Source organism: Crocodylus siamensis, chromosome 14 (assembly GCF_052110815.1).
Source record: "Crocodylus siamensis isolate JL-2025a chromosome 14, ASM5211081v1, whole genome shotgun sequence".
Classification (NCBI taxonomy): domain Eukaryota; kingdom Metazoa; phylum Chordata; order Crocodylia; family Crocodylidae; genus Crocodylus; species Crocodylus siamensis.
The window spans coordinates 2869799-2884461 of NC_143408.1; the positions used below are offsets into that span (position 1 = coordinate 2869799).

Genomic DNA, 14663 nt, shown 5'->3' on the forward strand with positions numbered 1-14663 from the left:
GTAGTCGGGCCAGCCCTGAAAGTGGCATCTGATAGTCCTAGCAGCAAAAAGCCCCGTGCCATCTTTCCAGACAGGCTTTCAGAAGCAGGTGGATGGGATCAGACGACCCCTGGGCTGGAGATCTGGGGGGGGGGGTCGGCCAGGCAAGGGAAGGAGCTTTCCGTCTGGGGCTGCGTGGCCTGTCCCTGCCGGATCCCACCCTCCTCCACCCAGCCTGCGAGGGGGCGAGGGGCAGCAGCAAGAAGCAGCGGCAGTGACGGTCCCTCCGCGATGGAGAGGCCAGCGGTGCCCTCGCTGACCCCCCCAGATCCGTGGCATGGGGTGCGGGCAGCCCCACGCCCCAGCCCAGCATCTCAGTAGTGCTCAGGGCAAGGCATCCTCGTGGTGCTCCCGCGGCCCGATGGCAGGAGACCGAGGCCTTGTGCTACCCTGGCCGGAGCCCCCCGGTCCCCAGCCCAGAAGCCGGTTTTGCCCCCTCCGCGCTGGGGAACTTTAAGGCGAAAAAAATAGGGGCGAAGAACCAGGAATTCCTGCCCCCGTCCCTCTCCCGACTGGAACCTCGAAATAAATGACACAGCGAGCGCAGCACCGCCCTGCCCCGCTCCCGGCCCCCCGCCCCCCCCCCCCCCCCAGTACAATCTGAGCGGACAGCAGGTCCTCGTCCCCTGAGTTACAATCCCGGCTCTTCCCTCGAGAGCTCCGATTGCATTAGAAACACGTTTTACACTAAAAAGAGGAGGGTTTTCCTTGTTCGGCTTTGGGGGTTATTATTTTTTTTTCCTTTGCTTTATACACACACGCAAACACACACAATATATAGAATTTGATATAGAATTTCTCCCCCCCGCCCCGCCACCCGCGACCCCTTTCTAAGGCTCCTTCTTATACACAGAATAGCAACGCGCTCCCGTCTCGCTAGGATCCGTTTTGAGCGCGGGCTCGGAGGGCAGCAGCAAGGGCCGATGCCCCTGCTTGCCCAGAGGTCTGCGGAGAAGCGAGGTTGGCGCCGGCTGAGTGATTCTGCGCTAACGGCCAGCTCCCCTCCGCGACGCTGGATTTGGAGGCACCCCAGTCCGTCCCTTTCAGAGGGATCGGGGAAGAGGTTTGGGCATGGAGGCACACGGTGGGAGGATGGCTCTTGGCTTGGTCTAGATGCCCGATGGATCCAGCTGCCGGGACAGGGGCTGCGTCTAATCTCAATGGTGTGGCAGGATGATTTCGGCTGCTGGCTCCAGGCTCGGGTGAGCTTCACCGCAGCTGTTTCAGAGCAAGAAGTGACACCGGTAGGAGCCCACAGGTCCCACCGGTCAGGCTTTGCCAGCCGCCTCTCAGTACAAGTCGGAGCCTAGGAGACGCGGGCAGGTCCTGGATCAGTGCAGCGTGCCAACTGGGATGGGGGTTGCCAAAAGCCAGGTCCCGGAGCCACGAGGGTAGCGGCTGAGAAGTGCTAGGAGGTGTTTATGAGAAGAGTTGGGCGCTGTGTGGCTGTATGTCCATGGGGGTGCAGCTTGCCCCTGGCCTGGGCAAAGTCCAGGGGGGTGAAAGGAGAGGGCTGGAGGCGCATCCCGAAGTGCAGGTGGGTGCTGCTCCCTTTACCTGAACGGGCTCCCAAGATCCTCCAGCTCATCACATGGGGAGGGTCCCTCTGCCCTACAGGACCCTTGTGAGCTAGGGATCCCAAAGGCTGAATCCCAGGGCCACCGATCACCCGGCAGTGCCTGCATGTCAGGGGAGAGGCTCCTCTGGGAAAAACCCCAGGCCCTTTATATGAATCCCCTCCTTGCCACCTCCACCAGCCCGGGTACCTGCTGCCCAGTCTGATCCCTGCTCCCTGGCACCAGGGTGAGCCCAGGCTGGGTCCCTCCCTATCACCTGGCTCAGACCTGCCTCAGTGATCTTCACCTGAGCCCAGCCTGGAGGGCGCACAGCTTGTCTGGCATGGGTGGGCTTCCTTCCTCCAGCGTGACCTTTGCGAAGGGGACACCTTGGACCTCCCCCATCTCAGGCACTAACAGGAGCATCTCCCAGCTGCTGCTAAAGTGAATTCGCTCTCCCCGACCCCCCCAGCTGCAGAAAGGCAGAGACAGCCGGACACGGGACAGCTGTTGGACAGCAAACCGCAGCCCCGGCTTGGAGCAAGATCCCAGCAGCGAAGCAGCCTCTGGATGGACTCATGGCCACGGTACTGGGGCGGTGGGGAAGGGAAGTCGACCACAAATTGTCCTCGAGTTTAAAATGAACGGGTCCAGTGAGAAGCAACTGGCCAGCAGCGTGAAGGCACATAAATCTGTTGGATCCCCAGGCGAGGGGGGGGTGGACTGGTTGTGATGGGTTTGACCCCAGATCTGACAATGGGGGTGGGGGTCTTGCTGGATGAAAAGGCTCCCAGCTGCTGCTGGGGGGGCAGAGAGGTGCTGGGGCAACAAGACTGAGCAGGTAGCGCCCTTCCAGCAGGACTGTTCACAGGCTGGGGCTCTTTAGACTTGCCTGGGTGTCTCCCAGAGAGCAAGTCTTCTCCCCAGCCCCAGAAGGACACGGCTCCAGACCACCGATGAGTCAAGCCAGGACCTCCCTGATGACCGAGGGGTTACGGGCAGGGTTAGAAATTAGTCCCTGAGCTAAGCAGAGGCCCATGGCTACACGGAGGTGGGAGCGGGGCAGGCACTGCTCCCCCACCCTTCGCAGCACGTATGCTCCCAGCAGGCCCTCGTGCCGTGCGGCAGCTCAGCACCCAGCTGGGGCTCACCTAGCCTCCATCCAACACGTGAAAATCTGGCTCCTGGGCCCTGACGAGCCTGGAGGGTGGGCACAAAGTTTCCCACGCGCGTGGTCCGTCGCCCCATCGTGGCTCATCTCCCCTGTCCGCGCCCAAGACCAAAGAGCTCAGGGCTGGCTGGTGCAGCGCCCGGCCCCTGCAATCAATGCGAGCTCGTAAGACGCGACCCTGAAAGATGGGGGAGATTTTTCAAGGGGTCCCAGCACAGATTCCCCACGTTCAGATCCCAACATGGCTGCTGTGCCCTTCAGCCCTTAAAATCCAGCACGTGCCTGGGAAACCTCTCTCCCCCTTTGTGCTGCAGCTTCCCTGGTGGAAAGAAACCACCTGATTGCAATTCACTGAGTCATTCATCCGGTTCCCCTGAGTTATCTGCTCCGCTTCTTTCCCTGCCCAAAAATTCACCCACCCGCCACCCCGGCAGGCTGCTTCAGGCGCGAGTGTGGGGGCCGGCGGCCGAACACACCGAGAACGTGGCGAAGCGGGGGGGGGACGCGCGTCTACACCGTGCGCTCGGATGAAGGCAGCCGGCACGCCGCAGCACATGCCTCCGGGAAAACAAGGCAACTTGCTCCCTCGGCTTCGCACAGAGATCCCTGCCCCGTTCCAAAGTCCGGCCCACCCAGTTTTTTCCCGGGAGGGCAACGCTGGCGACCAGCGGTGTCATTTCCACTGCTATATTTCTCCCGGTACAACCGGACCTGCTCGGAGCCTCTTTGCAACGACGTGGGGTAAGAGCAGCAGCCGCTGTCGTGGTGGCCACCGGTGGGACGAGGAACCGCAGCCGCACTCAGGCGGCGGGGCGTTATTCTGCAATCCCCGTCCCAGCAGGCGCAGAGCGGCTCGAAGCCTGGGGGATCCCACCACTGATCCCGCCTGCTTCTGGATCAGATTCTCTGACTCCGGGCAGCGCAGCGGGAGCCTGAACAGAGCCTGCGGATCAAACAGCAAAGCACCAAACGCAGCAGGAAAACACGCGAGGGAAACAATTCAGCTTCCCCTCCGTGACCGACCCCTTGCACCATGAGCTGCTGGCTCTGGGCTCGCCACTGGCGGCCAAGCAGGGGGGGTTCGGGCTCCGACGTATCACTGCCTTGGCCCTTGGGCAGATGTCCGGCCCTGTGTTAGACTCACGCCCGCTCCCTATTCCAGTAGACACCCTACCTAGGACCAAGCATCACGCTGTTTGCTGCCAAGTGCTACCAGGCAGGGAGATTTCTGACCTGTCCCAGCTCAGGCAAAAAGCCCCATGTACGACAGGGCTTAGGGCCTGATCCTGAATTCGACTCCCAGCTAGGGACGCGTCAGGCTCCGCACCTCCGTTCCAGCTGGCTTCAACCAGCCTCCCCCCTCCGATTGTCTCCAAAATGGCGCTTCTTCTCTAGAGGAACCTTGTTTTTCTCCTTTGGGAGCCTTCCTGCGCCAGGCTCGTTAAAGGCTGCTCCCTGGATCTAATTACAGGGAGAGTGCTGCGCACTAGGCGCATCCGAGCACAGGTTGCCCCTCGGCTAATTTTCTCCACTGAGAAATTAAGTGACTGCGCGAAAATACAAGTGGGGAACGCGACAGGCCGGCAGGTCCCCCGGGGCGGGGGCAGGAGCAGCTCTTGCGCTGGCAAACAGGGCGCCAGCGTCGTTGTAAATCCGCCCCCCAGCCCCTTCGGAGCCGGGGGGGCGGGAGCGCAGAAGGGCCAGAGGGGCAGGCAGCCCCCAAATCCCGTCCAGATCAGGGAGACGGGGCTGGAACTGCAGGTGCTGGGCTGGGATCATGGCACTAAGGTGAAGGGGGGCATGGCTATGGCCGCGCTTCGGCTCCTAACACGCCCCAGGCCCTGCGCCGGGACTAGGGGTAACCCCATGTGCACCCCCAGGCTGAGGGTGGCAGCTGCACTCTTCCGAGCAGCCCCACGAGTTACCGGGCCCCGCGCCCACCCTGCTCCCGTCCCTTCCCTCTGCAAAGTGGCTCAGGTCTTTGCCTCGAAAGCTGAGGACCCTCGACCCAACCTTGCTGCTGGTCTCACGGACAGTCCCTGCCGGCCAGGGCAGTGGACAGCTGGAGCAAGCGACCAGCCTCACCCCCCAGCCCCCCAACTCGCAGGCAACACCCCCCTGCTCCCCCTTGCCCCAGACTGACACGCTGCTCCACCCTGAACCCCAACGCATTTGCAAACACCCGCGGGCCTCAACCGCGCGTCTGGCTGCCTCGGGGCCTCGCCAATTGTGCTTAGCCAGGACGACGGACAGTCACGCGCTAAGCTCCGAATCTCTGAAGCCCCCCACAGCCTCCCAACAAGCGCGCAGCGGCACCGTTTGCCGGATCGGGGCCGCGCACCTCCTGGGGATCCAGCATAAGCGGAGCGGGTTTAGCAGCAGAGGGGGACCCCGACCCCCCTTTCACTTTTATCCCTGAAACAAGCAGGTGCTAGGAACGCAGAATCCCCCCCACCCCATGCGAGGCAGTGCTAGAAACGAGGCTCCTAAGAAACACGGATCTGCCCCCCCCACGTCCCTCCATGACTGCCAACCCTGACTCCCCCCGCATCCCACCCCCTGCCTACAAACACCTGAGCTCATGCGCTGCCAACGGCGGCTTTCAGAAGCCCCCGGGCGTCAGCAGCGTTGGAAAGAGGGGAGCACGGACCGGAACGGGCGGGGGGTGACAGCAACGAGGGGGGGGGGGGGCGGGCAAAAGGGGTTACAAGTTTTCCCGAGTTCTGTCTCCCTGAACAAACGCGAATATATATAATTCTGTGTGTTAAGGTTCGATTCTCTTAGCAAATAAAATAGAAGCTATTTACAAGAGCAACAACGCGATCAAACGCCACCCGCCCCCCCCGGTCAAACTCCACGTCTCTCAAACAAACATCGCTCATAAAATAAAGGAATAAAACGTCACCCCAGTTTCCCGAGGCCTTCCTGCACCCCCCAACCTGAATAAAATAAAAAAAAGAAAGGATGGAAGGGGGGAAAGCTGGGGGTGGGGTGGGGGGGTTTCCATGAAAAAAAAATCGCAGGGCTCTGCCTTGGGCTGGAGGGGTCCCGGGGTCAAATCAAGGGCCACCCTCGACGAGTCGAAGTAGGAATAATGTTCATTCCTGTCCAGTGCAATGTGGCGGGTGTGTGAGGTAATCGGTTCTGGGATTACAATGCATCGCGTCACAAGCCGCCGGCTTGGGACCCGGGCAGATTCTCAATGACCCCCCCCCCAAATTAAAGCTTTTTTTTCCTTTTTGCTCATTTTCATCCCAAACCCTCTGGAGGCTGAGAGTGAACAGCCCCTGCCCTGGACAGCCAGAGGCAAGCGGCTCTTGGGTTTTCTTTCTTTTTTTTTTGGCGTTAGCTGTGATCGGAGCGCTCTGTACGGCTGGGTTTTATTAGGGTTTTGGCGAGATGAGGCGCTGCCGCGGGGCGGGGGGGAGGAAGGGGGTGGCTAAGGCGAAGAGTTATTGGAGGTCGAGGTCGGAGGGGCTGACAAACCCGCCGGGGGAGCTGCCGGAGGGGCGCTGCCTGCTCCGCTGGTGCTGCGGCTGGTGCTGGTGTTGCCTTTGTTGTAGGTGGAGGGAGGCAGCGAGGAGGACGAAGGGCCGGGGGGCTGAGCGAACAGCACACCTGGGGAGAGAGGATAAAGTAGAGGGGTGGTCGGGAAGCCTGGACCCCCCCAGCAGCGAGGAGGAGACATCTCTCCCGGAGGCCCTTGTCTGCTGGAGCTGCCTCGGGTTGTTCTCCCCTTAGGGAACTGCTAGGCTGCTCCAGAGCCTGCATGAACTGCAGCAAAGCAAGTGTTTGGTGCAGGAGGCCTGGGTCCCATCCCCTGCTCTGCCCTGTGCCTCAGTTTCTCCTTCTGGCCCACAGGGAGGTGCGCTGGGGAAGGACTCTGCGCCCAGGCTCTTGACACCACTCTTGCTCCAGCTGCGGCAGCCTGTGACCCCCCAGGGCAGCCACGTCAGGGCACCGCCCGGAGAGGAGTCCTTGCTGCCCGGGTCCCCAGATCAAAAGGGCTGGGGAAGGCTGGAGTCTGGGCAGATGCCGAGCCCAGAACCTGCTCCGATCCACACAATGCACGCGGCCGCCCCAGCCGTAGGACAGTGGCGTTGTGTCCCCGAGGGCAGGTCACCCAAGGCACCCCCACCTCTGGGTGCCTTGTAGCATCGGGCTTTGGGGCAGGAAGTGGCTGCAGAGCCGCGGGCCCCGCACTCACACAGGCCCCCTTACCTGTGTAGACGATGCCGTTGATCTCCACCGACATGCTGATGCTGTTGGTGCCGTTGCTGCCCAGGTTCAGGCTGGAATCCTGCCGGTTTTCTGCTACGGGACACATCAGGGGATGAAGAGGGTGAAGAACAAGTCACCTGGGCCCATTATGCCAACCACCCCTTTCTCCGCTCTGCTCACTGGGCCGGATGATACGGCCCCCGGACACTTACGGACACGGGGCTTTAAGAGCCTGCTCAGCTGTACGGGGCAGGCGGCACTGAGGCGAAGGAGACCGATCTCATTGAATTGGGTAGGTTTGGAGCAGGGGGTGATGGAGAAAGAGCCCTGGCATGGGCTGAACAGGCCCCAGGCAGCTCCCAATGTGACCCCCTGCCCTGCATGATGCTCCACCCTCTGCTTGGGAGGATTAGGCCCCCAGGGCTGATGTGCTTGGGCCGCCAGCAGAGACGCGGGTATCACCGATTTAGAGGCCTGGGTTCAGCTCCCCATGCAGACGTACAGCGTTAGCTCGGGTGCCCCCAACCCCTTGTGCCGCCCGCGCCGGACCCACCTGGCGAGCGGGTGCCCTGGCTGTTGATGCGGATGCTCATGGGCAGCTGAGCCGTCATGGCCAGGAGGTTCTGCTGCAGGGCGCGCTGCATCAGTCGCTGCTGTTCGTCTGTCACCAGCGCCATCTTCTTCTCGGGGGGCTCCCCGGACTCCAGCTTCTCTCGCAGCTGCTCCAGGGCGGCAGCTTGAGCGGCCACGGCGGCCTGAGCCGCGGCGGCCTGCACGGCTGCGGCCTGCGCTGCTACCACGGGGTGACCGGCCAGGGAGACAGGGAGGCGGCTGGGCACGGAGATGGGGATGGGGGTGTCCTCCTCTGCAATGGGGACAGAGCATGAGAGCCCGGTGAGGGCTGCTCCAGGCTGCAGCATGTGCCAAGTGTTGCCAAGTCTCTGCAACCTCGTGTCCTAAACTTCTACACCCCAGGCATGGGACTGGGGTCTAGCACTCGCACTTTGGGGGGTGGGCTGGGCATCAGCCTGGATCCCACACTCAGCTCCAGGAGGTGGGGAGTGAGATCTGAAGATGCAGATTCCCACCCTGATCTCAACCTGCTCCCAGGTGCTTTGCTGCACAGCATGAGACAAGCCCCTCTGCCTCAGTTTCTCCAACTCCAGAACCTTCCCCTTTTGCCAACCCCTGGGTCCTAAATCACTTTGAGATGCTGACATAAAGGGAGGCTGCATAAAGAGTTGGGCATCCAGTGCATTGAGGCCTGGATGCTGGGATACCTGGGTCCTAGGTTAGCCCAAGCTGGGGTGGGGTTGTGTGGTACAGTGGTTAGAGCAAGAAGGGCCTGCAGGAGGCACAGCCCTTGGGTTTCATTTCCAGCCAGGCTGTGAGCGCAGCACGGCACAGCTCTGTGGAGCACCTGCCTGACAAGCCCCAGGAAAGGCAACGTGAAGCCCATCCCTTGGAGATGTCGGGGGCATTCGCAGGGCCTGCCTGGCTGCTGCAGACACTGCCCAGGCCTGGGGAAAGACCGGGAGCACCGTTACCTTTCTTGATCTTCTGCACCGGGGTGATGGGGCTGCCGTTGGTGGCGCTGGCCAGCCCCAGGGCAGGCACTGACAGCTTGGGGGAGGACAGCATGCTGTGGGTGCCGCTGGGCGAGTAGGTGAAGAGGGAGCCACCAAAGCTCTGCCGCCGGCCCTCTCGCCGGTTGCTGTCGATGGCGGCCTGCAGCTCATTGGGGTTGCTCAGCCCCCGCTTCTCACATTCGTAGGGGTACAGGTACTTCATGTATCTGCAGGGGAAGCACCCGTCAGAGCTCCCGGGGCAGCCCCAACTGCACCCCGGCCCCAGCCCCGGCTCCACCAGGCCAGGCGGCAGTGTGCGAGTTGGAGTGCTTGGAGTGAAGGGGGTGGGTTCCTGGTAGCACTTGCTGGGGGGAGTGGGAAGCTGGGGGTCCCTGGTTGGGCTGGGACTTAGGGGAGGGTTACACTGAGTGCCAGCTCTCATACACACACACACATACACACATAGAGGCACGCACACACACTGAGGCACACATACATACATAGACACACACACATGCAGACAAACATTTATGCAATCACAGACACATGCAGACAGACACATACACAAAAGACACACACACAAGACACAGACAGATACACAGACACATGCAAAGACTCACATATACACAGATGCATGTAAACACAGATACACAGACACATACACAAATACAGACACTCATACATGCACACACACAGACATACACCTACACACAAGACACACATAGATAGAGATGCCCACACAGAGAGACACACACATATATGCAGACATAGGCACATTCATACATGCACATACACCTACACATGTAGACACAGAGATGTATGCAAACACAGATACACACAGACACATATGCAAAGACACAGACACACTCATACATGCACACACACACCTACACACACACAGAGACACATGCAGACACAGATACACACACAGACAAATACACGCACATATGCAAAGAAGACACGCAGACACCCCCGCACATACATGGACACACACACACAAACACCTATGCAAACACAAGACACATGCAGACACAGACAGATACACACACACATGCAAAGATGACACACATGCAGACACACGCACCTCCCTGCCTACCCGGGGCTCTGTGCCCAGGGTTCATTCCCCCATGCCAGGAGGTGAGGCCAGGGCCGGGAGGGGCAGTGGTGCACGGGGCTGGAAGGAAGTGGAGATCTGAGGAAGCCCAACCTCTTCATGTTCCCCTGCCCCAGCTCAGGTCCCACAGCCACATGCAGGGCACGCTGCGGACATGCATTTGTTGGCCACAACCACGTTCTCCCCAGACAGGACTCCTTCCTCATTCCTGCCCTGCTGCAACACAGCAAACACACAGCCCCTCTCTTTTCCTCCAAGCTGGAGCAGAGTACCAGACCAAGAGAGGAAGCTGAATGCCTTGGAAGGGAGGCAGCCACCCAACACCCAGGGGATTGGGGATCTTTCTCCCACCATGCTGGGGTGGATACTGGCCTGCAGCCGATCAGCTGGGTGAGATGGGTGTGGGGGGGCAACACTCACTGGGTCCGCAGCGTGAAGGCAGCGCTAGTGATGGACGTGGGCAGGTTGAGCCCCTTGGTGATCTCCCGCCACAGCTTCTTGTTGATCACTTCCACGAGGCCGCCCTTCTCGGTCACCAGCATGTAGAGCATGTACAGGTCCAGCACCTGCTTGGCCATGATGGGGATCCGGTTCACGGGGGTCCCTGCAGGATGGAAAAGGGGAACACAGATGAGCTGGAGAGAGCTGGGCTGCGGACAGCTGGGGTCAACACCCGTCCTGGGCACAGGACCTCAGGCAAGACTTCCCTGCTTTGTGCCTTGGTTTCCGCCCCAAGGCAAGGCCCTGCCCATACACCCACAATGGGGCCTCGATCTTTGTCGTGGTTCCCAGGAACCCACTGGGAGTCGGAGCAGGGGACCTGCCAGCGAACGACCACTTCTGAGCCGCCCCGGGCAGGAAGGCCCCTCGAATGCCAGGGGCCGGAAGGCAGGAACCGAGCTGCCTTCCCCGAGCACGCAGGGAATGCAATGAGGGGGCACATGCATGGGGCTGTTCAAAGATTTCCATTCACAGCTCTGCTCCCCTGCTGCTCGGGCGGGCGGGAGCTGGAGCCGGGAGCACGGGACGAGGTTTGGATACAGAACCAGCCGCCTGCTCTGTGGCACAGTCATAGTCGGGGTGGATCCCTGGGAGGCTCCAGGCAGCCAGGGAGGGACCAGACGGCCCCTGGGAACGCAGCGGGGTGGAGGCCGACCCATCCACCCAGTATCGGCTCCTCTGGCATCTTCGCTTCCAGCATCAGACGCACCCCCCACCTCCTACCCCTGGGCTTCACCCTCCATGGCAGTCACTCTCCTGCCTGGCTGATGGCATTTTGGAGGTAGGGACGGGTGCTCGTTAGCCCAGGTCCTACCCCTGAAAGCCGCGGGCAGCTGTAAGCATGGCCCATGGAGGGGCTTTTACCAGGAAGAGGCAGAGGAAGAGATGGTCTCCCATATCTGCTTTAGCCATGTTCCCCCACCCCGCACCTGCCCCAATCTGCGCCAGGCCCTGCTCCTCCGGAGGGATAAGATTTACCCCAGCCCGCTGGGCAATCAGGGGCTAAAGAGGGGCATTTATGATCCATTGCACTCTGTGCCGGGGAGCCAGACCACATGCCACTAAAGCTGGCAGGCATCTGGGGTCTCAGAGGCCTCGGTGCCAAGCGAGATCAAACCAGGCAGGTTGCCTGCCCCGATGGCGTTGGACCTGCCCCCAAAGGAGAAGACATGGGGGCGATGCGCGTGACTAGCGAGCTCCGAATCACCTGGGCAAGCAACATGGGGATGCACAGCGAGCAGGCGTGCAACCAGCCGCCCCGATCCGGGTGTGCACGTGGAGGAAAGGGCGAAACCCCGAGGCTGGATCCCCCGTGCGGGGAGCAGGCAGCTGGGTAGCGAGGCCCCGCCGGGACCATCTTATCACAGAGCTGGGGCGGGGGCGGATGGGAAGGGAGGGGGAGAGGATGTTTATGCAAGGAGGCAGAGAGCCCATCTGCGATCTGCTCTGGGCTGGGTTATAATCCCTCCATTCATCACTCGCAGCACTTCATGCTTATGCCCCTGACTCAAGGGCCAGACAGGAGAGCTGGGGAGCTGGAGCGGGGCCTGGGTTGGTTTACTGTGGAGGGGAAAAGGGCAAAGCGGAAGTCCACTCGGGCCATTACACAAGGGGTGGGGGTGGGCAGGGGATGGCGGAAGCAGAGGAGGGTTTCCCCTCCCTCCTGCTCCTTCCGGCATTGATTTATTGCCTTCTTCAAACCCAGGAACCAAAGCTCCCCCCACCATTGTGAGGCTGCTAATTGCAGCTCCCACCCAGAGGAAGGGAAGGGGCTGGGGGCGCTGCCGAAGGGGGCTGTCCTCGTTAAAACCTTTCTTGGCTGAGGGCAGCGGCAGCAGCAGGAGCGCTGCGTGTTATGGGAGCACCAGGGTGGAAAGGGATTGGGGCCCCATTGCATCAGGGGCCGGCCCCCAGGGCAGAGGAGGAGAAGGAAGGCTTCGCTTGGCCTCTCTCCAGCAGGGAGAGGTCGAGGGTCTTGCCCAAGGTCACTCCGCAAAGCGGTGCCAGGGAGGAGAACTGGCTGAGGGTCTTCCCCAGCCCCAGGCAGACCCTGGCGTATTGGCACTGCCAGCCTTACCCGACTTCCCTGGGAAGCATGGCCTTCAATTGAGGCAAATATCCTCCCCCTGGAAACAGAGGCAGTGCCTGGCCCCTTCCTGCCCCCCACCGCTCAACTGCAAGAAGCAAGAGCTGGAGGGCTTGAAGCCTGCCAGCATAAATCCCCCTCCTGCCCCAAGCTTCGGGCCTGCGCCGGGCATTGGCTGCCACCCCGCACCATGGGCAGCTCTAGCCCTGTCCCCTCAAGCGTCCTCTTCCACCACGTGCCACTTTGGGCCCACACCAAGGATGCAATGGGGGTCCTTGGGCTCCTGCCCCTGGAGCTGGCGGGGACCCTCCCCCAGACCCTGTGCCCGGGCAGTGCAGGATCCATTCGGCAGGGGCAGTAGGCGACGTCTCTGCTCGCCGAGGGGAGTCACCGGCTCGCGGGGCTGAGTCACACGGCCTGGTGACCACATGCTCATGACTGGCCCTGGCACGGCCGGCTGGGAACAGGCCTCCCTTTATCTGCAGAAAAAATTCCTGCTGGGCTTTCTCCTCCCACCTTGTGGGGGGCGGGGGCTGCCTGCTTTGTCTTGTACTGCTCACCTCCTCGCTGACCCCCACCCTGTACTGGGCACACACCCGCTTGCACTTTTCTGCATGCTCCCAGCACCAAGAGCAATTTTGCATTTGTGCCTGTGGAAGCTCACCTCCAAAGCCCCCCACCCCATGCCCCCAACCAGATCCTGGCTCCAAGGAAAACCTGGACTTCCTATCCCCAAGGCTCTCCCCTCATGCACTGCTGGATGTTTTAGCGTGGAGGGCACAAGGTTGGATTGGCCTTCAAGGAGGTTTTTGCTGCAGCACAGATGAGGCTCAGGGGTCCTATGTCCTCCCAGCTGCACCCCACTTGCTTTCCTCCACCATAGAAGTTTCTGTGGCTCAGATCCCTAGTTGGTAGGAATCCACGAGGTCCTTGGGGTGATCCTGGCTGCAGACCCGAGTCCTCAGAGCCACGCTTCTCGACCAGGGTGCCACAGGGCCCCACGAGATCCTAGCCTCAATATTAGCACAGTCAGGTGTGCAAGCGCTTACATACGATTCCCTAGATACACCGAGAGACTGCCAACAGGAACCCGTACGGCAAAACTGTCCTACCCTGGCTGAACTGTCCGGACGAGAAGAATTGCTCTAGGAGCTTTCAGTCGTCAAAAAGACGAGTGAAAGCTCAGAGCCGGCATTTTCTGAGTGGGGCTCCGGGGGTCTAGGAAGGTCGAGAGCCACTGCCCTATGGCTTAGAGGGATCTTCTACAGTGCAAGTACCTTGCGCGAGTCCTTTTGTGCAGCTTTCATCCCCAGGCAGAGACGCCAAAGAACTGGATTTGAACCAACAGTCCAGCAATTTAAGGCCAACTATTTTCCCCGCAAAAGACAGCAGTCTAATGGGGCGGTGCTGAGAACTGCCAGCCTCCAGCGCTGGCTTAGCAGGAGGGATCCGGAGAGAAGAAACTCACTGGACATGGAGGGGAAGGAAAGAGAAGCTGACTCCTCTACTCCCATCGTCCCCGCTACGAGCACCGCAGCTGGTGAACAAAGTGAGCAGGAACGGGGCCGAGGTCTTGGCACGGATGGAGCCCTTTCAGCCTAATGCAAGGCAGTGGTGCTCAACCTCCCACCTGTGGGCTGGATCCACAGCGGTGGCAATTCAGGCCGCCACTGCTCCCCCGGGGTCAAATTTCTAGACCCATGGAGAGCCCCGTGGGCTGGATGACACGATCTGGCTTGCCTGTGTACAGCGTGGCTCTGTGGACTAATTCAGCATGCAGGGTGCACTCACCCCACGCTGGATCCGGCCCCACGGACAGATCCTGCCTACGGGATCCAGCCCACAGAGCAGCCCCGGTCCCCTCATGCAGCCCACAGGGGCGGAGGTGTGAGTGGCACCGATCTACGGGGCTTGCATGGCCACGAAAGGACTCAAAAACACATGCCCTGAACCTGTCGGCACTCTGTTAACAGCCCAGGCATTTTTTTTCCCTACAAGTCGCTAGCCTCAGAGCAGGGTTGGCTAAGAGGACACATCTCTACACAGAGCTCATTTCCACCTTTGGAAAGCTGGGCCCAAGCTTTTTGGTTCACTCCAAGCTACCTGGCCAGGGAGACGGGGACTTTCCTACATCTGCAGCGATCGCATCACGTTATGACAGTGGTGACTTCTGCTTGGAGCATACGAGGTGCCAGGAAGGCGCGCTGGAGGCGAGACTAGATTTGGCCGATGGAGCATTGGGAGGAAGGAGCCTGGGGTTTGTATCCAGGCGCAGGGTGAGGCCGCGTCCAGCCGCTTAGGTGTGAGCAGATGCACAGCGGGGAGGTGGGCAGAGCAGCCGGGGGAACCCGAGTCTGGCTCGATGAGGGATTCTGCTGCTGAGCCTCGCAGAGAGGGTCTATCCGGA

General features: G+C 60.9%; 1 protein-coding gene across 6 annotated transcripts in view; it reads right to left on the reverse strand.

The window, feature by feature from the left end:
• Positions 1–111: 111 nt before the first annotated feature.
• ARID3A (AT-rich interaction domain 3A) overlaps positions 112–14663 on the reverse strand; it is a 65268-nt gene continuing 50716 nt past the window's right edge. For 5 of the 6 annotated variants that reach the window (XM_090028099.1, XM_090028100.1, XM_090028097.1 and 2 more), the window contains exons 5-9: positions 10090–10273; positions 8535–8782; positions 7541–7852; positions 6988–7080; positions 112–6384 (exon numbers count right to left, since the gene is read on the reverse strand). In XM_090028099.1, coding sequence (XP_089884225.1) covers positions 6206–6384; positions 6988–7080; positions 7541–7852; positions 8535–8782; positions 10090–10273 — 1016 coding nt within the window. In that variant the 3' untranslated portion in view covers positions 112–6205. The remainder of the gene's footprint in view (positions 6385–6987; positions 7081–7540; positions 7853–8534; positions 8783–10089; positions 10274–14663) is intronic. The other variant, XM_090028102.1, reaches the window with a different exon arrangement.